General features: G+C 57.9%; 2 protein-coding genes across 3 annotated transcripts; both read left to right on the top strand.

Annotated features, from left to right (window-relative positions):
• Nucleotides 1-616: 616 nt before the first annotated feature.
• GGA1 (golgi associated, gamma adaptin ear containing, ARF binding protein 1) lies at nt 617-11,232 on the top strand. Of its 2 annotated transcripts, XM_030478911.1 has the most exons (17): nt 617-831; nt 1,262-1,346; nt 1,651-1,726; nt 2,321-2,419; nt 3,678-3,801; nt 4,278-4,378; nt 5,285-5,365; nt 5,773-5,910; nt 6,044-6,125; nt 6,509-6,616; nt 6,907-7,062; nt 7,828-7,892; nt 8,034-8,212; nt 8,322-8,605; nt 8,828-8,997; nt 9,218-9,328; nt 9,501-11,232. In XM_030478911.1, exons 1-17 carry the CDS (start codon nt 801-803, stop codon nt 9,609-9,611), a joined length of 2,001 nt encoding a protein of 666 aa, XP_030334771.1. In that variant the 5' UTR covers nt 617-800; the 3' UTR covers nt 9,612-11,232. The 2 variants fall into 2 exon arrangements, with proteins under 2 accessions (XP_030334771.1, XP_030334772.1); XM_030478912.1 differs by lacking the exons at nt 617-831; nt 1,651-1,726 and having other exon boundaries at nt 1,266-1,346.
• A 1,645-nt stretch (nt 11,233-12,877) lies between these two features.
• Nucleotides 12,878-22,625, top strand: SH3BP1 (SH3 domain binding protein 1). Its single transcript, XM_030478920.1, has 18 exons — nt 12,878-13,304; nt 15,003-15,045; nt 15,413-15,517; nt 16,267-16,343; nt 16,620-16,731; nt 16,829-16,905; nt 17,326-17,461; nt 18,121-18,189; nt 18,566-18,656; nt 18,890-19,032; nt 19,120-19,231; nt 19,326-19,407; nt 20,072-20,152; nt 20,251-20,367; nt 20,760-20,857; nt 21,047-21,176; nt 21,318-21,424; nt 21,890-22,625. The coding sequence occupies exons 1-18, from the start codon at nt 13,243-13,245 to the stop codon at nt 22,225-22,227; spliced, it is 1,980 nt and encodes a 659-aa protein (XP_030334780.1). The 5' UTR covers nt 12,878-13,242; the 3' UTR covers nt 22,228-22,625.
• The last annotated feature ends 625 nt before the right edge of the window (nt 22,626-23,250 follow it).

A 23,250-nucleotide genomic window follows, 5' to 3' on the forward strand; every position in this document is an offset into this window, starting at 1 on the left:
AGGACGTTAAAGCTCATCCAGTTCCAACCCCCTGCCACGGGCAGGGACACCTTCCACTAAGAGCAGGTTGCTCCAAGCCCCTGTGTCCAACCTGCCCTTGAACACTGCCAGGGATGGGGCAGCCACAGCTTCTCTGGGCACCCTGTGCCAGCGCCTCAGCGCCTCAGCACCCTCAGCGGACAAACAGGGCTTATATTCCTAGAACCCTCAGTTATTGCCAGGGGTCCCTAACCCCCCCGACCCGCAGCCAGGGCGCAGAAGCCCCGACGGAGCCAGGACAGGAGGCGGCACAGCCCGAGCACCTCTAACACCTCCTGCAACACCCGCTGCCCCCCGACACCCCAGGAGAGGCACCGGGGTCCCCTCTCAGCGCCGGGGGGCACGCACCGCGCATGCGCCGCGCCGTGTCCTGTTAGAGGACACAGGGCTCCGCGGCGGGGCGGAAGTGCCCGCGCTCCGTGCCGGAAGCAGCTTCACCTGCCGCCGCAGGGCTCCCCCGGGCAGGGCCGGGCCGAGAGGCCGGCTTCCGGCCCGCTCGGCTTCCCACTGGCTCGCCGTGCCCTCTTCCCGGGGGCCTTCCGCTTCCTCCTCCGCCCCGTGAGCTCGATGGTGGATCCGGGAGGAACGGCCGCGCTTCGTCAGGGGGCGCTCTGCCCCGCTTCCGCCGCTCTATGGTGAGGCCGCGGCAGCGCCGCCCTGCACGGCTGGCTGCGCTCCCCATGGCCCCGCGGCGCCGCGGCGGGCGGGCGGACGGGCCCCGCTGAGGAGCCGGCGGGAGGCCCGGGCCGGGGCCCTCCGACATGGAGCCCGAGACGCTGGAGGCGCGCATCAGTGAGTGCGGCTGCGAGCAGGCCTCCGCTGCCTGCCCTCGGCGCGGCGCGGGCCCCGGCGGGAGCGGTGGATGGCGGAGGGAGGGCACCGGGGCGTGAGGGAAGGACGGTGCTGGCGGCGGGGGTCGCCCCGAGCGGGGTGTCGGGGCGGGCCTGGCGGTGTGTGGAGGAGCGGCTTGGGGCGGAGAGGGGTGTTTGAGGTGCCCTGCAGGGCGGCCGTGCCCGTGAGGGGGTCTGGGGGTGAGACCCCGCAGCCGAGCGCGTTGGTGGCGGTGAGAGAGTTCGTGCCGTGGAAGGTGCGAGTGGACGTGGGTATGTTCTTCCTTCCGTGCCGCCCTCCGCTGGAGCTGGAAGGGAGGGAGCGGGAGCGGTGTTGGCCCTCACTTCCCCACCGGGAGATCTTTCTCACCGTCCCCTTGTCCCGCCTGCAGACAAAGCGACAAACCCCCTGAACAAGGACCTGGACTGGGATGGTATCAATGCTTTCTGTGAGCAGCTCAATAAGGAGCTAGAGGGGTAAGTGCCGCGTCCTTTCCGCAGGATGCGCTGGGTCACAGGCCCGGGTTGTGATTGCACCTGGTAGAATTCAGTGTGGTTGTTCTGAGAGCTGAAGAGGCACAAAGCCCCTCAAAGTGGGGGTGGGTGGTGGGTGCTGGACCACTAACAGAAGGTTCCCCCAGGGTTTTGAGGTGTCTTGGTGCCATATCAGTGCCTTAAACTTGCAACATGCTCTTCAACCCTGTGTTCTCAGATAGAAACACAAGCACCAGGCTTTCCACCAGTAACCAGCTAGTCTTTTTTTTCCCCTCACTCCTTCCAGTCCTCCGCTTGCCACCAGACTTCTTGCCCACAAGATCCAGTCTCCGCAGGAATGGGAAGCGATCCAGGCGCTCACGGTAAGGGCATCTGCAGGCTCGTAGAACTGCATGGAGGGCCAGCATGTGGGATTGCTCCAGTTTGACTGGAGAGACACAAGAAGCTTTGAATTCCCTCTGAGAAAACCCTGTTGCACCTGGGCCGTTGGGTGGGAGAAGGGCTGAAGGTGGTTCCACAAGACTGGAGGGATGACTTGGTAGGAAAGGTCTTATTCCTCTGATCCTTCAACAGGATCAGAGCCTGCTGAAGTTGATAGAAAGGTTTTTGGGTTTTGTTGTGGTGGGCTTGGCAGTATTAACAGTTGGACTCTGTGATCTTTTCCAACCTAAATAATTCTATGATTCTTAATTGTGTTATGGATCCACAGTGTGAAACCCCACCAGTGTTTTTGAGCTCTCTAACAGTATCCCCTTCCGTGGGCTATTGAGCCACCTCCGCAAAGACTGAGCCCAAGGAGAAAAATCTTCTTGCTTCCCTTTGTGAGGGTGCTTGGCCACCTGGGAGGGAAAGGGGGTGTGAGGATAGCCACAGCCCCCATGCCTGGTGCAGGGGGGATCTGGCTCCTGAAGCTGCTGCTGACCCCATGCTGGGGCTCACCCGGCCCCTCTCCCCAGGTACTGGAGTCCTGCATGAAGAGCTGTGGCAAACGTTTCCATGATGAGGTGGGCAAGTTCCGCTTCCTCAATGAGCTCATCAAAGTGGTGTCACCCAAGGTGGGTCTCAGGGCATTGTGCTGGATGGAGGGGACTGGAGCCTGGTGGCAGGAGGGCTGTGGGAAGAAGTGGTGGCTGAGCAGCACCCATTGGGATGAGGGGGAAACAGGACACTGCTGGTAAGAGGTTTAGCCCTCGTTCCTGGTGAATTTTCTGGTGGGGAGGTGAGCTTTCAACGTGCACCAGGCTGTTTCTTGATGCAGGAAGCTGAGGGCCAGCTAGACATGATGCAACCAGTGCTTGTGAGACTGCTGGGTTTATGTGCGTGCCTGGAGTCACCTTCCCTGCATCTCTGTTGGGCTCTGTTTGTGCTCAGGAACGTCCCCCAGCTTTGACACCGTGACCATGTCTCTCTGGGGTGTCCCAACCTGGTTGAGACACTGTCAGAGGGCAAGCCCAGGCCTGGTCAGTGGTGCTGTGGCAAGTCCATCTGAAGGCCCAAGTCATTACCTGCTCCTGTGCTGATGCTGCTGTTCCTGCAGCAGAACAAGCTGTGCATGCTCTCTGATTCAGTCAAGACAGTTAAGACCAGCAAACGTAGAGTTAAGGGAACACAGACGAAATATGACTAAGGAAAACCTTCATCTGCCAGTCACAGCTTGTGATGATGAATAGCCAGGGACAGTGACAGCAGCATCCTAAAGTCCTCTTGCTAGGCACCCTAGAGAATGTCTTCTACCTTAAGCCACTGGCCCCTGGTGGCACATGCAGTGTTTCTAGCACCAGTGCCCCCGGGAGACCCACAGGAGAAGTGTGAAGGATGAGCGCATGGCAAGGGGAGAGCTGTGATGTTTGGACATCTCACAGCTGGGTGCTGGTCATCTGGGGCTTACCAAGCCCTAAAAGGTGCCACACAATTGTGCTGGAGAGCGGGCTGGGCCCTGCTCCAGGGACCATTACCCACAGTCCTTCCTCTCCCAGCCTGGCTGTCCTCTTGTTCCTGAAGGACTTCCTTGCTGAGCAGCTTCTGTTAGCGGTATCCTTTCCTTCACAAGGTGACAGAGACTTGCCTGAGTCTTCCCACTTGTCCCTGCATGTCACTGAGGGGCTCCCACCTCTTGTGTTTCCTGTGGTGGAAACCAAGCTCAGCATAGGACGTGTTGCAAGGGTCTCATGAGCTTTCCTGCTTGCTTCCTCTTTCCTCCTCCTTGTGCCGTTGGGAACGGTGTCACTTCTCCTGGGGGAGGGGAGGAGAGGAACAGACCAGGCTTGCAACGGCTCAGATCAGCTTCAAGCCACCTCTTCTCTCTTCCTCTAGTATCTTGGTAGCCGGACATCAGAAAAAGTGAAGTCAAAAATCCTGGAGCTGATGTACAGCTGGACATTGGGGCTGCCTCACGAGGTGAAGATCTCAGAAGCCTACCAGATGCTCAAGAAACAAGGTGAGAGGCAGTGGTCTGGAAGGGGAAGGTGGAAGGATGGTTTGGCCAGAATCTAAACCAGTCTCCTGTGCCTACGCCCAGCACATCCCTCAGTCTGGCTCAGCAGCAGGGCCAGGTGAAAGAGCTGGGTGCCTTGAGGCTCCTAGCTGGGCAGAGGGAGTTGCTCGTGGTCTGTGTTCCTTGATGGCTCAGAGGGGACATCTGCTTGCTTCTGCAGGGGATGGGGCACTGGGGAGGTCAGGGGCTGAAGGGCTGTGCATGCTTTTGCAGTTAATGCTGGGTTTTTCTAAGAGGATATTTACGTGGCAGTTCTTCCATGAAAACACAATCCAGGATCATGGACAGCGGGAGCAAACCCACACAGCCTCAGTCCTGGCTGGGTTTGGTGGGCTGTTAGGGAAGAAAAGCCCTAAGTGGCAGTGCCATCCCCCAGTGGGTGAGTCCTTCTGACCTCCCTCCATTGGTGTCTACTGCAGGGATTGTGAAGTGCGACCCAAAACTGCCTGACGATGCTCCTTTTCCACCCCCTCCACCTCGGCCCAAGAATATCATCTTTGATGATGAAGAGAAATCCAAGGTAAGGGCTCCGTACAAGGAGAAGGTCAGCAGGCAACGTCTTCCCTGCCCCAGCATCTCCTGTCCCACTGAGGTGGAGATCCAGAAAGAGTCAAGGCTCCTGCTCCACATGCTGTCCTTCAGAAAATGCGTCACAGGAATGCTGAGGGCCCACTCCAAAATCATGACAAAGGAAACAGCCAGAGGTGGGGCATGTGGCTCAGTTTGACCTTTGGAGCACTTAGCTGCAGGATGGTGCAAAGGGTGAAGTGCTGACATTAGCCCAGCAGGTTCTGGGAGGTTTGCTGCTGTGTGCTCTCCAGGCTTCTGAGCTATCTGGCCATGAAGTTTAAATCCCAGCCCTAGATGCTGCTGCTGTTATCTCTTCCCCACCCCTAGCACTGCAATCTGCTTGTTGCCCAACTACTTAGCCCCTCCTGGACCCATCCTATATTGTTTTTCCATCAGAATTGTGTCACCCCTCAGACAAGCCTCTGCATTATCAGTGCTGATACGTTTAAGCAAGTATTGGGCTCCTCTGAGTGTAGTTCTGCAGCAGAGGTGTGATGCCAGTTTGCTGCAGGGCACATGTGCAGGCTTTCTCTCTCCCTCAGTACTAGGGCTGCTGTGCTCCAGGGTCTCCATGGTGCATGATGGGCAAGCAGGAGCCAGGAGCAGGTTTTAAATGGAGGGAATCTTCAGTGAAAGACCAGAGCCACAACAGGAAAAGGAAGAGCAGTTGTATTACTTCACTCCCTGGTCTCTGACAGCCCACAAGCTCTTGTGGCTGGGCTTTCAAAGGGCTGGCAATGTCAGCTCCCTCTGATAGAAATGGGTTTAGGGCAGGGGTAACTGGCTTTAAGTGTTTCAAAAGTGCCCCTGGTTAACACTTCTCAACTTAGGCTCAGAGGTACCTTCTCTTTGGCAGATACTGGCTCGTCTCCTGAAAAGTTCCCATCCTGAGGACCTCCGGGCTGCCAACAAGCTCATCAAGGAGATGGTTCAGGAGGTGCGGCAGGGGAAAAGGGGAGCTGGGGAGTCATGGTCTGCATGGCAGTGATTGACACTAAGGGGGCAGTAGCTCTCTGTCCTCATGCAGATGTACAGAGCTTCTGCCCCAAATTTTACAGCAGCTGCTAAAGAGTCCTTGTGTGATTTTTGCCATCCTTTGGCTACTTGGAGGAATGGCTCTGGGAGCTTTCTGTGGCCCAAGCCCCACTGCAGCACTAGACCTATGGCAATTCCATTCCTGTTTGGCAAGTGCTGGCCCAGAGATGATCTGGAGTGGGAGCTGTCTTGAGGGCATCGTTGCTGTGCCTTAGTCCAGGGAGTTGGTGTGTTGGCTGGCCCGGCCTTCCTCCTTTCCAAGTTGCAGACAAGAGCAAGGACATCCTTCCCCATGTGCTTCCCCTCTAGGACCAGAAGCGCATGGAGAAGATCTCCAAGAGGGTGAATGCCATTGAGGAGGTGAACAACAACGTGAAGCTGCTGACAGAGATGGTGACAAACTACAGCAAGGGGGAGACAACGGAAAGCAATGAGGACCTAATGAAGGTGAGGAGAGGCCATCCCAGCATTCTCGCTGGGCTTAGGTGACCCGTATCCCCCGAAGTTCCTCCTGCCTGTTTTGTACCCCCAGCTGAGCATCCTGCTCCTCATCTCAGCACCCCTTTGTCCTCTCCCCCAGGAGCTGTATCAGCGCTGCGAGCGCATGAGACCCATGCTTTTCCGCCTCGCCAGTGACACAGAAGACAATGATGAAGCTCTGGGTAAGCACATCTGGCCTTTCTTATTCTGTCCCTTTCTCGCTCCATCTTTTAGGGAGCCTGTGCTTGGGCTGCCCATGGCATCTGTGAGCAGCTGCCAGTCTGTTTGGGGTGGCTGCTCACTGTAGGTTAGTCTGTGGCTTGGCACGAATGGTGAGCATGTAACAGCAATCAGCAGACTTCCTCCACTTCCCTGTAGGAATGATGCTTGAGCTTGTCCTGCTGTGTCAATGTACCCTGTGCAGAAGCAACTGTGAAAATGCTGTCTGCAGTGGGCTGTATCAGTTCCTTGGGCCTTGCTTTGAAGGAATAGACAGAGCTGGAGTATAAAAGTCACTCTGTTTCGTCACGATTTTCAAACTTACTTCCCACCTATTCCATTTCAGCGGAGATCCTGCAAGCCAATGACAATCTGACACAGGTGATCAATCTCTATAAGCAGCTTGTACGGGGAGAAGAGATCAATGGGGAGACGGTGGCTGGTCCCCTTCGAGGTGAGGAGACTTGGGGAATGGGGGCAGGAAGGTCGAGCAGAGGAACCCTACTGCTGGTTTCCTGCAGTGTAAGAGACAACTGGGAGAAGTGGAAAGGTGAAACCTGCAGGAGGTCTGAGTGGGGCTGGTGAGATGAGGAAATGGCTTGTAGGGATGACTGATGCACAAAGAGAGGGAATTGAAAGGGAGAGCAGAAGGGGAGTTTCGTCTCCCAGGGGTGAGGAAGGCTAGGAACTGGCCTCAGTGCACGGGATAAGGTTTCTGTCTCTCAGCTTGTTCCTTCTTTGCAGGCAGCACCTCAGCACTTCTGGATCTGTCAGGCCTGGATCTTCCAGCAACAGGCCCTTCCTACCCCGCCTTGCCCACCCTGTCAGGTGGCTCAGCAGTCCCCATGCCTGACCAAGGTGGCTCTGTCTCCTTGCTGGATGATGAACTCATGTCTTTAGGTGAGAAATCCAGAGCAAAAGTTCTTTATTCTCCCCTTGATTCTGGACAGTCTGCATGGATGGTTCTCCTTGTGGCAGGAACATGAATAAGGGAGAGTTCTGGTAGAGATCAATAATGAAAGACCCAAGAAGTGTCCTTAGTATGAAGGAGAAGGAGGGAAAGACCCTGCTATGATTCTGAGCTTCAGTCCCATGGTCTTTTCCTGGCTAGTCAGAGCCTGCAGGGATGTGCCCTCTGATTTGCTCTGGGAGAACTGACCTGGCAGGTAAATCAAGAGTGATGCAATGGCCATCCCCAGATGGGATCACAAGGGTGGATCCCCCTCAGCTCCTTATGTTTACTCCTTGCAGTTGAAGTCACGAGCTGACAGCAGATGCATGGGACTCCAGAACTTTTCACATGGAATTCTTGTCAGGTGCCAGTGCTAGGAGGCTCTAGTCCTGCTTTTCCCAGCAAAGTATCTGTTTCCTAAGATAGGTGCTTTGAGTACAACGGCATGAAGTAGACAATGTGGTCAGTTGGGCTTGTCAGCACAGTAGTATTCACTTCTCTGCCAACTGCAGTGAGAAGTGGATTGTAACTGAGGATCTCTGGGCAGAAAAAACACTGTCACCCTCCTGGCTCTCCCCCATGCATGGATAGGGGCCAGAGATGGAGACCACATCAGTGGCTCTGCCCTGCTGCTTCTGTGTCTTACTCAGGCCACATTTAATGCTCTTACCCACTTGGTAACTGAGCATCATGTTTGCTTTTATCCCTGGCAGGCCTGAATGACCCAGCACCGCATCCTGCCCAGGCTGGTGACAGCAGTGGCTGGAACAGCTTCCAGGTAACATGCTGGGAGCCAGGGCAGAGAGTGGGGAGGGTGGTGAAAGCAATAGAGGGAGTAGGTAGGGAAAAGTCCCACATCTGTTGGTTGGTGCTGATATGCAACCCTGCTTGGGGGGTCTCCTCTGCACTCTTTTTACAGTCATCGGATAGCAACGAGCTCAATATCACCCCTATCACAGCAACACCACCAGTCAAAGCAGATGCTGGCGCATCCTCCCCCAAACCTTCTCCTTCCACCAGTGGCCTGGATGACCTGGACCTTCTGGGCAAGACTCTGCTGCGACAGTCTTTGCCTCCAGAGTCTCAACAAGTGCGATGGTAAGCAGGGGTAGCGCAATCTCTCATCTCCCCATCGTGTCCATGTCTGGGGTGCTGGAGATGCCACTTCAGTGCCCTGTTCCACTCCTTGCTCTCTCTCTCCATACAGGGAGAAGCAGCAGCCACCCCCCCGGCTCACCCTGAGGGATCTCCAGAACAGGAGCAGTTCTGGCACCACAGCCCACAATCCCAGCACTCTGCCCGTGCTCCAGAGTGTTTCCCCTAACCCCACGCTGCCCCTGACCTCAGAGCTGCCTGCCCCTGCTACACTACCAAAAGCTGCTGCCACGCCAGCAGGAAGTTCTGCAGTCCCACCACGGCCTCCTGCCACCGCGCTGCCCCAGGAGATCTCGCTGGCCAACATCACTGTGCCTCTGGAGTCAATCAAACCCAGTGAGCCAGGGAGGGAGGAAGAGGGAGGGCAAGCTTGGGGGGAACAAATCATGTGTATGTGGAAGGGAAGAGTGTGGGGAAACTTCTTGCTGCTTGGATTTTGTGGAGGTTGAGGAGGAGCAGTGTCTCTGTCACTTGTACGGAGTTTGGGTGACGGGCAAAGGCTGCTGCAGGGCCAGTGTCCTCATGGCTGATTGCTGCCTGTCCCTGCCTTTCCCACAGGCAGCATCCTCCCTGTGACGGTTTATGATCAGCACGGCTTCCGTGTCCTCTTCCACTTCGCTAAGGATGCCCTGCCTGAGAGGCCCGATGTGCTTGTGGTGGTGATTTCGATGCTTAGCACGGCCCCACAGCCCATCCGCAACATTGTCTTTCAGTCTGCTGTCCCCAAGGTAAGGCAACCTCTGGGGCTGAGGTCCCCAGGCCTGGCCAAAGTGCGATCCTGCTTCTGCAGGAAGGGCAGGGTGGGTGGAGAGAGCTCTGTGGGGCTGAGAGTTGTGTTGCCTTCAGATTAGCAGGAACCAGCACAATACTCTTCTCTTTGACTCTACTCTTTGACCTCTGGCTGCCAAGTCCCTTTTGGGAATGTGGGATGCTCTTCTCTCTCCATAGGTGATGAAGGTGAAGCTGCAGCCTCCCTCAGGCACAGAGCTGCCAGCGTTCAACCCCATCGTCCACCCCAGTGCCATCACACAAGTCCTGCTGCTCGCTAACCCACAGAAGGTAACAGCACTGTCGCCGGGGCATGAGCAGAGGCTGGTCTTGCTTCCTGGGCAAAGCCTGCCTACCCTGTCACTGTTTGCTCTCCTCAGCTTGCAGAAGACCTGTAGGGTTTGTGCCTCATGCTTTTCTTTCAACCCCTTCTGACAGCTTATTCTTTCTCCCCCATCTCCAGGAGAAAGTGAGGCTACGGTACAAGCTGACCTTCACCATGGGAGAGCAAACCTACAATGAAATGGGGGATGTGGACCAGTTCCCCCCACCCGAGTCCTGGGGAAACCTCTAGGGCTGCGCGTTGCAGGCACTACACTGCAGAGTCCTTGGGAAGCCAGCCCTGAGGGGCTGGAGCAGCCCGAGGAGATGGGGAGGGCGGGAGGGGGGCTGCTGCTCACGCTCTATTCTCCAGATGGCCGGGCGAGGGCCAGAGGGAGCATGCCTCGAGGAGGAGAGCAGAGACACCAGGAGATGTTCACCCCACAAGACGAGGAGTGGAGCTGAGAGCTGCGTGTGTGTGAACAGTTGCCTTCCCTGCTCTTCAAGGGCGACACCCTGTCCACAGTCTGTCCAGCTTCTCTTCTAATCCTGCTTTCCCCTTCTAGGGGCAGTGGGGAACAAGGAAGGGGAGCTTTAAGAGCCTCAGCCTGGGGCAAGGCCTAGCAAAGGAAGATCCTTTTCCTTGTCTGTCCCCTCTGCGCTTCCCAGCCCTTCAGCTGCTTCGTGCTCTGTGGTGCTTGTCCCCCTTGCCCCCTCCTTGGAACTGGGCCTTGGTGGTTCCCTGTCTGATGGGATCCCACTGGAGCTGCTGTGGAACGAGGCTGGATGGAGACTAGGTGTCTCCAGCACTGGAGAGCAGGCAGCTGCCCTTGCTTTGGGGGGGGTCAGGGCCAGTCATCTCCCCATATCTCCGTCCTTCCAGCTGGTTACAGAACTGTTAGTGGGAACTGGGACCCCAGGGGCTGGGCAGAGCTTGCTCTGTGCCTTCCCATCCTCTTCACCTGGGCACTGAACCCCCATAGCAAGGAAGCTCACACCCTCCCCATGTGCTTTATCTACAGCAAGCTTTGGGGGCTGCTGCCAGACTTTGTCCTGTGTGCCAGCCCCAAGAGAGGGGGATTAGGGTGTGAGTCTCCCTGCAGCCTCCTGTCAGAGAGAGGAAGCAGCACATAGTCTTCCTCCCTCCTGGCTGGGCTGGAGAGCTTGGTGGGGCAGGGGGGGCTTTCTCAGCTCTCCAGTGTCTTCTTGCAGTGGGGTTGGTGATGGACTGGGAGTCATGGAGAGGCTGGAGGGCTGCCCATCACCAGGGGCCATCACTGAGCTCTGCTCTGGGGGGGTTCAGCTGTGCCTTGCGCACCTTTGCCTGGCTCCCTGCGCGGGAAGGGGGCCCGCCACAGCCGCCTGATCACTGTGACACTAGAGCGGGGATCTGCAGGCACGGAGGGGACTGGCGGGTGGCACATCCCCATGGGACTTGTGACCGCAGGAGCCGCTTCCCATCCCTAAACTGGTTTTAAGAGGGCCTGATCCTAAAAGGAATAAGCTGTGCCCTGCATAGGCTTGCCAGAGGTAGACGGAGGCCTGGGCGAGATGGAGGTGAGTGGGGTGCTTTGCGCTCTTGGCTTGGGGGGCAGCAAAGGTGAGGTGTTGGAGCTGGGTGCAGCGAGTGGTAGAGGAGAGGGGGAAGCAAGGTCTTTATGCTGGGGTTTTGCTGTGTCTTACTTCCCTTTCTGGTCTCTTTTCAGGGTTTTGTATGGGGTTTTTCTTTGCAGATCTTGTTTGGTTGAACAGACATGTATATATTTTCAGTGCAAAATTCTGTAAATGGAAGAAAACAAACAAACAGATTGAAAACAAAACGCCCGGCGCGAACAGTCTGCTGTATTTATGGGAAATAAATAGTTCTTTCCTGACCCTGCCCCTGCCTTTTGACCGAAGGATTGCCTTTTCCCCTCACCTTCCCTGATTCCAGAGCAGCTGTTTACACGCTCTGAGGGGTCGTTTCCAGCTCGCATCCTGCAATACTTAAGTCACCTCCCAGTCACCCAAGGCTTTGCGACGATGGTTTCCCCACTCCCGTGACCAGGGAGAGGGGTTGGTGGAAGTCCCCCAGCTGCTCTCAATTCCTGTTTGAGAGCAGAGTCACTTCCAGGCTGCTCCGTCCCTAGGGAGTGGTGGTGGGCAGGGGTCAGTGCCCTGCATTCCATGGGGAGCAGGGCTTGAGCTCACTCCTGTGCCCCACATGAGTGTTTGTAGCTTCACCGCTGCCTGTAGCACCACTTCCTCCTCTTGCCCAGGGCAGTTTTATTGCAAGGGGGGAAAGAGGGGGGATCTGCTCTGACAAGCAGCAGCCTGGGGTTGGGAGCAGGTCTCTGCATGGGAGGAGGGAGACCAGAGCTTGGCCATCAGCTGATGTAGCCACCAAGGGTCTGGGGAGGCTTTTCTGCACCTCTGCAAGAGATGCTTTGAACCCCTTAGCCTTGAAGCCCTTCAGTGACCACGCTGCTTGTTGGGAGCACCCCCAGGGCTCATGGCTGGGGTATCAGCATGCTTGAGCCACAGGTTTAGAGCAACCTGGTGCTTCAGGCAGGGAACGGGGTGCTCCCTTTCCCCATCCCAGCTGCCAGCACTGCTTTGCTATGCACTCACTGAAGACTTTGCCCCCCACCATGGAGCAGAGCCCAGCAGCCCCCTAACTGTAGTCCTTCAGGCTTCGGGGCACAGGTGGAGTGGCCCTTCCGCCTCTTCTTCCTTTGCTGCTTGTCTCTGCCCACAAGCTGACCGCTTCCTCTCTGTGCTCATGTGCTCGTTCCTTTGCCACCGTTAACCCAGCCGAGAGCAAACTGCAGATGGAGGAAAGCCCCAGCTGCAGGTAGCCAGAAACAAGGCGAGGTTTGCATCTCTCAGAGCCAGGAGCAAAGGAGGCGGTGCTGGTGCGAAGGGGATGCTTCTAAACAAACGCAGAGCAGCTGAGCCCTGGAGCAGCTCTGCAGAGAGTGGGGCAGCACCCGAGCCTGGGAACGGGGAGTTTGTGGTTCCTGTGTGACTGTGTGCGGGTGCTGCTGCTCTGTGCTCAGCCCCGAGGAGCTCTGCCAGCGGTGGGAGAACAGCGAGGAAGGGGCCTCCCCAAGGCACAGGGTAACAGCTTTGTGGTTGCTCTAGAGAGCTTTGGTGATGGGAAGTGGGGCTGGGGGCGCAGAAGGGGCTGCAAGGGTGGCTTTGCTGCTCGTCCTCCTGCATTTGGCACAACAAGAGGGATATGTCACCGGGTAGAGCTGTAGCCATGAGCATGGACAGGTGCCCAAGGGGCAGGGTTTGGGTGACCAGGTAGGGCAGGGTGTACATCAGACACCCCATGTGCAATGCACAGCCAGCTGGCATGGACACGGGCTGATGGTGGGCAAGGCAAGAGCGGGAAAAACAGCAGCCGAGTTGAGACAGAGAGCAAGAAACAGAGCGTGGGCCCTTGCTCGGGCTTGGCAGCAGCATGTGCTTCTCCTGCCTTGTGACGTGTTTGCTGTAATAATATTTCCCCTTTAAGGCTGGGCTGAAGTTATTTATACTTGCGGGGTGGTGACAGGAACACGGAGTGGAGCAGGAGCCCTGAGCTGCTCTTACCTGCTCTGTGGCGCAGGGGCAGACGGAGGAGGAAGGAAGCTCAGGAGAGGGAGCAAGAGAAGGGAGTCCAAGAGAGGGGAAGAGAAAGCAGGCAGGGCATCCCCTGGGAGGGACAAGGGAGGGAGCAAGCCGGAGGAACAGAAACAGGGGGAACGAAGGAAGGAGAGGTCCTCAGGGAAAAGCAAGGAGAGAGCAGCTCTGGGGAGCTGAGGGGCCACCAGCGTCTGATGCCAAGCGTTGCTGAAGGGTGCTGAGCAGGTACAGCTGAGTGGAGCGGCTCTCGTGGTCCCCTCCCAGCCCTCAAGATGATGAAAAAGCAGTTCAACTGGATGCGGCAGCAGCTGTCCCATCCCAACATCACCGGCCGGTAAGGACTTCCACACTACCTGTACGGAGGGCTGGGGGGAAGCGGGATGTGGGTCCTACAGGGTTTGCACTGGGGCTGGACTGACCTTCCAGGGCAAGGGGAAGGGGGAATGACCCTGGTTTTAGAGCATCTTCAGTGTAAGCTGAGAGGCTTTGGCTTCCTGGTGCCTGTCAAGCAGTGGGAAGGCTGCATTGGTGCTGCTCAACAGTGATGTGATCCCCAAGACCAGCTACCTCTCCCAAGGCCCACAGATGCTGTATCCACCTGGAAACAGGCCTTTCCCGAGCTTGGCTTCCTCAGGATGTGAGGGCAACAGGGAACGACCTTACAGCTAAATGCCCTTGGCTGTGCAGTGACCAGGAGGGTGTTAGGAGCTGGGACCTGCATTCCCTGTTGTGCTTCCTGGCATGCCCTTTGAGGAGAGGATATGGGATCTTAGAGCTTCACACAAATCCCTCTGGCCCCATCCTACCTCTGCCTCTTCCTTATTTGTCTCTTTGGCTTTCCAAAACTCTCCCCTTGCAAAACCCAGAACTGAAATTACAGGGCTGGGCCCTCCCTTCCCAGCCCCCTCACTCCTTCTTTCCTACAGCCACCTCCACAGGTTCCCCAGCACTGGGAGGCTGAGCAGGACCAACCATGTCCCCTGCACCACTGCACTGGTCCTTCAGCCAGCCTCGTGGACTGGCCACAGGGAAGCAGCTTCTACATCCTGGTGGCTTCTTGCTCTTCTTGCATTTCCCGTAGGGGATCATGATCCTCTTTCCCATCCCTCCTTGCTCAAGATGTCTCATCTCCATGATAGATGCGCCTCCTTTTCATTAGTGCCAGGCAGGCAGGAGGTCTCGAGCAGCTTGTCCAGTCCAAGAGCAAGATGTTCACCCGCTGCAGAGCCTCTCCTTTGCAGGCTGCGGTCTCACATGATTTTTCTTGCCTTTAAACAAGCCACCCCCGTTTCCTGCAGCTCCACAGCCTCGTCCCCCATCAGCTCTGGCGGGTGGTAAAAAGAGAGAAACATGAACTGGGGAAAAAAGCAGCAGAGGGAAAGCAAACGGGGTTCCTGGGGTGCAGCGATGGCAGTGGGCCATGAAGTGAGGCTTCCTCCTCAAGAAGCATCAGGGAGGTTTGGTGGCGACGGCAGCTGGTGGGATTTGAGTTTGGTTTTGAGCAAAGTTTGCTGCAAACCAGAAATTTCCTGTGCCAGATTCAGTCCCAATACCTGCTGCAAAACCAAGCAGAAAGTTGGTTTCATGTAGGCGTTTCTGGAGGGACTGGTGTTGGTCTCAGGCCACAGCTTGATCACAAGGATATCCTTGTTCCGGCACTGGTGGCCCCACAGCCAGTGGCTACCATGGCCTGCAAAGATGTGTGCGGGCTCCAGCAGCACTTCCCTGGATTTGGCTCCAGGGGTAGAAGGTTTCACCATCAAACGTCTCACCTCTGCCACGGCCCCAGAGCCCCTGTCTCCATCTGGACATTTTCACTATGGTGCTCTGACCTGGAAGCCCTGTCTGATGGGGTGTCCACCAGCCAGCAAGGTTGGCTGCCTTGCCCTGTTCCTGCTGCATCCCCCTGGGTTCATTCTGCCCATAGCCTTGTGTATGATGGTCCAGGCCATAGCCAGTGTCTCCTGCTCCCAAAGAGAGGCAGGTGAAGGTCACCCCCATCTGCTGATGGCTCTTTCTGCTTCCTCGGCAGAGCCCAAGAAGCGACGGAGCTGCTGCCTGCGGATCTGCTGCAGGTGAGGCACGGCGGGGCCGGCAGGCATGTGCCTGCTTGTGCCTGGGTGTGGGACCTGCCCCACTCCTGCATGAGGTTTGTCCTGCCAGCACGTCCAAGTCATGGGGCTGGGATCTGCCCGTGTGCCACAGGGCAGCTCCAGGACCACGGCAGGCTCCTGCCACGGGAAAGGGCTTCCCCAGCTGCTCACAGAGGGATGAATCCTGACCAGGAGCTGCGCTCCCTTTTTGCTGGACCAAGGATGCTCTGTGCTACAGCAGGATGCTGTGTGGGCCACTCGGGCCAGAGCAGGGTGGTGGGGAGGAGAGAGCCTTGGGAAGCCCACTGTTGGCAAAAGGGCTTCCCCAGTCGCACCTTTCTGCCCTCAGATCGAGCAGAGGATCGAGCCAGCCAAGCGAGCAGCTCACAGCGTATCCAAGAGGCTCCAAGCCTGCCTGCAGGGGCAGTGCGGCTCCGAGATGGACAAGCGAGTGGTGAGTAGAGTCCTCCACCACAGCCTGCGCTTACCCCAGCGCTGGGGATGCTTGGGGAGAGCAGAGCAGGGCAACCCCCTCAACCACCACTCAAGACACTCCTGAAACAGAGACCATGTCTTTATGTTGAAAAACCCTCCAAAGCCCTTCCCAACCCCCTGTGAACCTCTGGCACCCACGGCGCCCTGCAGTGAGGAGCACCATAGCATGGCACCACAGTGGTGCCACCACATCCTCCTCAGTTTGAACCCAACACCATTCCCAGCGGGTGCTCAGCAGCCCTCATCTGGGAAGCAAACAGTGGAACCCCCAGCACTTTCCTTAGCCCCTCACTCATGATTTTGTGAGCTCCACTTTTCTCGGCAACCTGACAAGCCCCAGCCTGGCTTAATTATTCTTGGTGATTAAACTGCTTCATGCATTTGAAGCCATGGTGGGGTGGGCTGTGCTTGGTGAGTGTCACAGTCTTCTACATGGGTCTATTTGAGAGAAGGCTGGAGGTTTTCTAACCAACTATCAAGCTTTGGTGCATTGTTTAGCTAACTGGAACCTGGCTTTGGATGAAGGAACATCCAAAGGGCCCTTCCTCAGGCCCTAGGGCCAATGGGGCTGAATGGGCCAGGGGAAGATGTGGGGATCCAGTGAAAGGTTTGGCTACTTGCTCCCATGCCATGGTGGCATGCTTCATGGGGAGGGAGCTGCCACATGCCAGCTCACCATCCCTTTCCCAAATCCTTGTCTCTGTGCAGAAGAAGCTGCCATTGATGGCTCTATCCACAACAATGGCTGAGAGCTTCAAGGAACTGGACACAGAGTCCAGCCTTGGGTAAGTGCCAGTGGGAGAAAGTGCCAGGGGCGGCCCCAAAAGATGCTGTCAGTGCCATTGTTTTGACTCAGGGGCTCCCATGGGCAAGCAGAGCTGCCAAACCTTGTCCTCAGAGAAAATATTGGCATTGGAGTGGGAGAGGGGACAGCCAGCACCTTCAGCTTCCAACTGCAGAGGGAGCTGGGGGCTGGCTCAGTGTCCCACATGAGTACTGGTACGGAGGGGGTGTTGGGTCAGAGAGTGGCATGGTTCCAGCCCACAGTCTCTCCTATGCAGGAAAGCCCTGGAGATGGGCTGCTGCATACAGAGCTCGCTGGCCAAAATCCTGGCCGAGTTTGAGATCACCCTGGAGCGCGATGTCCTGCAGCCACTCAACAAGCTCAGTGAGGTAGTTCTGGATGCCCTCCTGGCTCTGTTCTCCCACCCCACCACCCCTTCCCACATCCCCAAGCCTTCCCCACTCATTCTGGGCCCTCTCTCCTCAGGAGGAGCTTCCCATCATCCTGAAGCGCAAGAAGACCCTCCAAAGGCTGATTTCTGACTGGAACACAATCAAGAGCAGGTATGGGGCACACTGTGGCCAGGAAGCTAGGGCATCCAGGCACCCAGGATGGGAGACAGAGGAAGATGACTGCTCTGGGGAGCAAATTTCCAAGTGCCATGCCAGGTTTCTTTGGAAGAGCAGCACAGCCATGGGTCATATCCACATCATGAGTCATGAAGGCTCATCTCAGGAATGGGGCTTGGGAACGGTCCTGCAGGGTGTTTCAGTCAGCCTTGCTGAATGCCCCCCAACTTAACCAGGTTGTACCCCTTTGTGCAGCACCATCTTCTGGGAGGTGCTGGCCTAGGAAAACCACTGCAGGGCAGTACCTGGACTTCCTGTCCTCCTCATGCTTCCCGTACCCCTTATGCACACGAATCCCACCCCATGTCCCTGGCACTGGGGCTGCGGGCGTGACTCTTCTCTCCCACCCCAAAGGCTGAACCAAGCTGCCAAGAGCTCCAGTAACAGTGCTGGCACTGGTGCTGGCCCGGGGGCGTCTTCTGCTGCCAACAAACTGGAGATCTTGAAGGAAGAGGAGGAGGAGTTGAAGAGGAAGGTGGAGCAGTGCAAGGTGAGAACGTCACTCGCTCTCCCCCGTGGGGCAGCTCCAGGGCTGCAGACCTGCTCCCCTCCACTGATTCCATCCAGAGTGACCCTATGCTGAGATGGATGCAGCAGCCGGTATGTCCTGCCCTCCGCAAGCAAACCAGTCCCTCAAGGAGCAGAAATAGGGAGATGCCCAAAGCCCAGGGGGAAGAAGAGGGGTTAAGGGTTCAAAGCACAAGCTACTGCAGAGAGGAGGCTTCAGGGGCTACAGCAGGGAGCTTATGGGGTCCCCTTGGGTTGGGAACCAGCCAAGCTGAGGTCTGTGCTGGACGGCAAGGGACTTTCACATCAATTTTATCCACTCCTGCCCCATTTCCCTGAAAAGCCCAGTGCCTTGTCTGGCAGAGCCCGTGGGCTCACCGGAGCTGGAGGTGCAGAGACCTTTTGTCCCTGAGACACTTGTGCCAGGACCCTGATTGTAGGGGAGGTCACTGCCACTATCCAAATGCAAGCAATGAGGGCAAGGAGAAATGCCCCCATGGTCCCAGCCTGCCCCCCCACTGCACCCAGAAACCCTGTGTGGATGACGCACACTGGACGAGAGGGTGTTGTGAAGGTGTCCCCTCTTCCTCAGGTGCCAGGGAGCGGGTGGAAGATCGCTCTTCTCTCTGTTTCCCTTCCCAGGATGAGTACATGGCTGACCTCTACCACTTCTCCACCAAAGAGGACAGCTATGCCAGCTACTTCATCAAAGTAAGTCCTCTCTCACACTCCTCCTCAGCGTGTGAATGTCTCCTGGGGTATGTCTGAGCCATGCCTTTTCCCCATCTGCACCAAGCCCTCCACCGAGTGCAAGGGACAGCCCCAGGCACCAGCAAATGCCTAAAGCCAGCCTTGCCTCACGCACTGCAGGTTAATGCCACCACTAGCACCAACTCGTCCTGATGACCCTCCCTCTCCAATTTGCCCTCTACCCATCTCTACAGACATGGTCCATGGACCCCAGGGGGGTTCCCCTTGCAGCTCCCCTTTGCTCTGCCTGCATGAGGGCGCAATTCCTGGCGGGGGGATGTCTCTGAGAGGGGTTGATTCCAAACAAAACACTGTTTGCCTGTCCCATGTCCGGCAGCTGCTGGAAATCCAAGCTCAGTACCACCGGCAGTCCCTGGGATCTCTGGACTCGGCTCTGGCAGAGCTGAAGGAAAGCCACAGCCAGACAGGTACCCACTGGCCAAGCCCTGGGGATGCAAGTGTGGCTTGTGAGGCTGGGAAAGGCATGTTTTCCCTCCCTGTGCCCGCTGCTGCCTCCTACATTGGGTTGGTGGGTTGGGGACCACAACATGGGGATGCTGCCTCTGCCTCCGCTCTCACTCAGAGCGAGATGTTACGGTGGCTGGATGCCAGATGGCCCCAGCAGCCACTGTCCCTCCTGACATTCCCCTCCCTCTTCCAGAGCCCTCCTTCGCTGCAGACACGCCGGTGGTGGGGTACTACGGTGTGCCCCTAGAGACACACCTCAAGAGCTTGGGCCGGGAGATCGCGCTGCCCATCGAAGCCTGTGTCATGATGCTGCTGGCCTCCGGCATGAGGGAGGAGGTAGGCAGCACTCCTGACCTCCCCCCACATTCCTTCCCTCCCAAAACGCAGCCCCCCACATCCCTTCCCTCTTCACCCCATCCACAGGGACTCTTCCGGCTGGCAGCGGGTGCCTCAGTGCTGAGGAAGCTGAAGAGCAGCTTGGCCAGTGGCTCCAACGCGCTGGAGGAGTTTTACTCAGACCCCCACGCCGTGGCCGGTGGGTGCTGGCGATGCGGTGCGGGGGGACATGACCGGGCAGTCCCCGCTGTCCCCCAGCGCCATCACCCCCGTTGTTCCCCCTCCTCTCTCAGGTGCACTGAAGTCCTACCTGCGGGAGCTGCCCCAGCCTTTGATGACCTTCGAGCTCTACAACGAATGGCTCCAAGTAGCCAGGTAGGTGCAGGCTTTGGGGCAGAAAAACCTGGCGGGGCTCAAATGAACCCAACTCACCCTGCTCCATCCCTCCCAGCACTCAGAGGAGGGCTGCTCGGCCCCATTTGCCATGTGGGGTGATACAGATGCAGTGCCTGGTCTGTCCCATGCTCAGCAGAAATCCAGGTAGCCCAAAATCTTGGAGAACAGCAATAAACATGGCAGGGGGAGGGGGAAGGCTGCAGCCTTTCTGATTTCAAGAACAGCATATTTCATGAAGATACTTGGCCTCAACAGTGTAAGCCCCATCTCACCAGCCCAACAGTGCCCAGTTTGGCCTCTTGCTTTTGGGACGGAAGGGGTGGTGGAGGAAGCACAGCAAAAAGCCAGGGAAAAGGGGAGAGCATCTTTCTGAAGGGATCAGCTCCATGCCAGTGAGCCCCATGGTCACTGTGAAATGACCACAAGCTGTGCTTGTATCATATGAAACCCTCTGAGGCTTTGGGGTGCAATCTTGTCCTCTGTGGATGCCTGCCTTAGCTGCCCAGTAAAGGCAGCAGCAGGGCATCTCTGTCCGCAGGGCCATGGCTTGCACAGGGTGGCTGACACTGACCTTCCCCTGCACACTGTCCCTCTCTGCCATAGGGAGCAGGCTGAGCCCTCCACTCCTCCTTCTCTCTTGCAGCTTAAAGGATGATGAGAGCCGCATACAGAGCCTGCGGGACACCTGCAGCCGCCTGCCCCACGACAGCTACAACAACCTGAGGTGTTTTGCAAGGACAGGGCTCCTTCAGCAATCACTGGGGCAGCTGTTCCTTCCCCAAACCCACACATACTGCCCGCTTGACCTTCTTCTACCCACAGGTATCTGATCAAGTTCTTAGCCAAGCTGGCCGAACACCAGGAGGTGAATAAAATGACCCCCAGCAACATTGCCATCGTGCTGGGCCCCAACCTGCTGTGGTCACAGCAGAGCACAGGGTAAGACCTGGTAAGCTTGGAGGGGTGGGAGGCAGCATCCCAGCCCCACCTGGGGTGCCCCGAGAGCAAACACCATGGGAAAGGCTGATCCGGCAGCCTTCAGGCTGGTCTAAAGCACCTCCATCCTCAAGTCCTGTCCCTTGTCCCCACAGTGCCCGTGTGGCACGTCCCTTCACCAAGCACATGTCCTCTTGGCCGCTCTGCAAAGTAGCAGAGGATGTGGCTGAGACTTGGAGAACCTGTGACATGGATGGCCTCCAACACCAAACCAGGGATTCCAGGACACGGAACAAGGCCCACCTACCATCCCCCTCAGCTGGGCTCTGCCCCCTCAGGAATGGTTAATGTCCTGAAATCCCTCTTCTGATGCCTCCCCCACCTCTGTCTCTCAGAGACCCCATGCAACTGGACTTGGCCTCGGTCTCCTCCATCCAGGTGGTCACTGTGATTGAAGCCCTCATCCAGAACGCGGATACCCTCTTCCCTGGAGGTAGGGCCAGGGCCTCACCTGGGGAGTGGCAGCCCAGGGTGAAGGGAAGAGGAATGGAAAAGGACATTTCTCCTTCCCCAGGGGGAGGGAAGCAGGGGGGCTGCACCAGTACCCTGCCATGGGGTCATTGGGGGAAGCTCTGGGCAGCAAGCACTTCCTCACAGGGTCTCCTCCTTTCTCTCCACCCAGAGGTAGATTTCAATGTCTCAAGCATGTTCACACCACCTGCAAACAGCAGACTTAGCAAGCCCACCCCAGTGGAAGAACTGACCCTGGATCTCCCTCCAGCCAGCACCCCCACTCTGCTGGATGGAGAGGCGTAAGTCTGGTGGGAGGTGGGGGCTGTCCCAGCTCTCCCCATGTCCTCCCCCATCCCACCCCATACCAGAGACCGTACCCTCACAGGTGGATGCGACCACCATGCCCAGCCAAAGCCTGACTTGCCCCTTTCTCTGCGCAGCACCTCGAGGGATCCTGAGCCCACGTCATCCCCAGCGGTGACCAGTCCGCCTCCTGAAGCTGCAGGGCCACCAGCTCCAACACTGACTGACGACACTGCACGCAAAGGTTAGGGTGCCCCAGGCGGCACAGTGCTTGGGAAATCACAGCCCGCAATGCCACCTTCTCTGCTTTGCCTTCATCCTGCATGGGACGGGGAAGTCCCTGCCACCAAATGAGAGGATAGGCCTCTGGCTGGGGCAGCATGGCCAGGATCCAGCCCCTCATTGTGTGCTCCAGCCCCAGATGAGGTGGGACTGTGGGATCAACATAGTAGGTCCTCCAGTGTCCAGTTTGAACACCCCCTGTAAGAGGTGTCAAAGCTCATAGCCTCTTGTGAAGAAAAGAGGGTGGATAAGGACCTCAAAAGCTGTTGTGCCCTTGGGTCTCCAGTATGGGAACTGGGCAAGGGGCAGTTTGTCTGCCGTTCTACCCACAGCTCCCGTGTACCCCACAGCAGGCACCACAGCTCCCTCTGTCCCGGGGAGAGACTCCAGCAGAGAAGACCCCATCCCACCGCAGCTTTCTTTGCAGGCAAGCGCCCGGCTCCAGCCCGACCCGTGACAGCTGCACCACCCGTGGCCCAGCCCCGCAGCACAGTCCCTGCCGTGGCAGCCTCCAAGCACGCAGCCAGCCCCAAAGCCCTGCCGCGACGGATGGTCGGGGTGCCCAGCCGAGCCCCGTCCGTCCCCCCGCCGCTCCCCCCACAGCCAGCACACCGCCACAGCCATGATGCCCCATCGCCAAGGCCTTTGGCCAGCGAGGCCGATGCAGCGATTACCATGGACTGTGCCCCAGGAACCATGGATGAGGGGCAGCCACTGCCTGCGGGAGGAAGGAGCCCCCTGTCCACATCGCCCATAGAGAACTGAGCAGCGAGGGGGCTAGGGAGATGGGGTGCAGTGCTCCCCAGGACCCAGCAGGCACTGTGGAAACACCGGTGTGGTCTGAGGGGTGGCGTGTCTCTCCAGTGCCTCATCTTGCACCCATCACCTCTCCTTGCTCTCCCATCTGCACTGCCTCCCTCCCCGCACCACCATGTCCCTGTGGGGCGCAGCCATCGCCGAGGGACCCAGGATGCCCCGATCGAAGGTGGGACACCCGCTCAGGTCCCCATGGGGACCGGGGGGGCAGGAGAGGGATGGCCAGGAGGCTCCGGCACAGCCTGCCGCTCTGGGGCTGGCACCGGGGGCAGGTTCGTCTGCAGGTGCACAGCACCCATCGCAGCCCCTTCTGCCCTATTTTGCCATAAAACGTGTTGCCTCAGGAACGCACAGACAGATATAGAGATATATATAAATATATATGTATATTTTGCAACGAAATTATTTAGCGAGCTGGTGTCACAGTCGCAGGCAGGTGTGAGCAGGGCTCAGCAGTGCGAGGTGCTGGAGGCTGTGCGCCTGCAGGCTGCAGCGGGGAGGAGGGAAGGGGAGGTCCCCGGGCACGTCAAGGCGGAGCAGGGCGCCCAGGTCTCTCAACCGGCCCACAGACACGACTAACGGCTAATGGCGGCTCCGCCGCCCTCACGCCCCGCCAGGCAGCAGGGTGCATTCTGCCGCCGCGCCATCCCCCAGGGGACGAGGTGGCTGAGGAGGGTGGCTTCAGCCAATCGGCAAGCGCGCTCCGGCTTTGTCCCGCCTCCCCACTGCCTCCCTCGGCAGCCGATAGGGCTACGCGGCTGTCACTTCGGGAACTGTCTCCCGCCGTCGGCCCCGCCCCTTCCCCTCGAGAGCGACAGGGCAGGGCGGCTGCCGCTCAGCGCGGTCCCCGCCTCCCATTGGTGGCGGTGGGCGGCCGGGGGGCAGTGATTGGCGGGTTGCCGCGGGCGGGGGCGGGGCAGGACGGGACGCGGCGGCCGGCCGGCGGGCCGGTGTCGGGTCGGTGGGTCAGCG

Source organism: Strigops habroptila, chromosome 3 (assembly GCF_004027225.2).
Source record: "Strigops habroptila isolate Jane chromosome 3, bStrHab1.2.pri, whole genome shotgun sequence".
Taxonomy (NCBI): Eukaryota; Metazoa; Chordata; class Aves; order Psittaciformes; family Psittacidae; genus Strigops; species Strigops habroptila.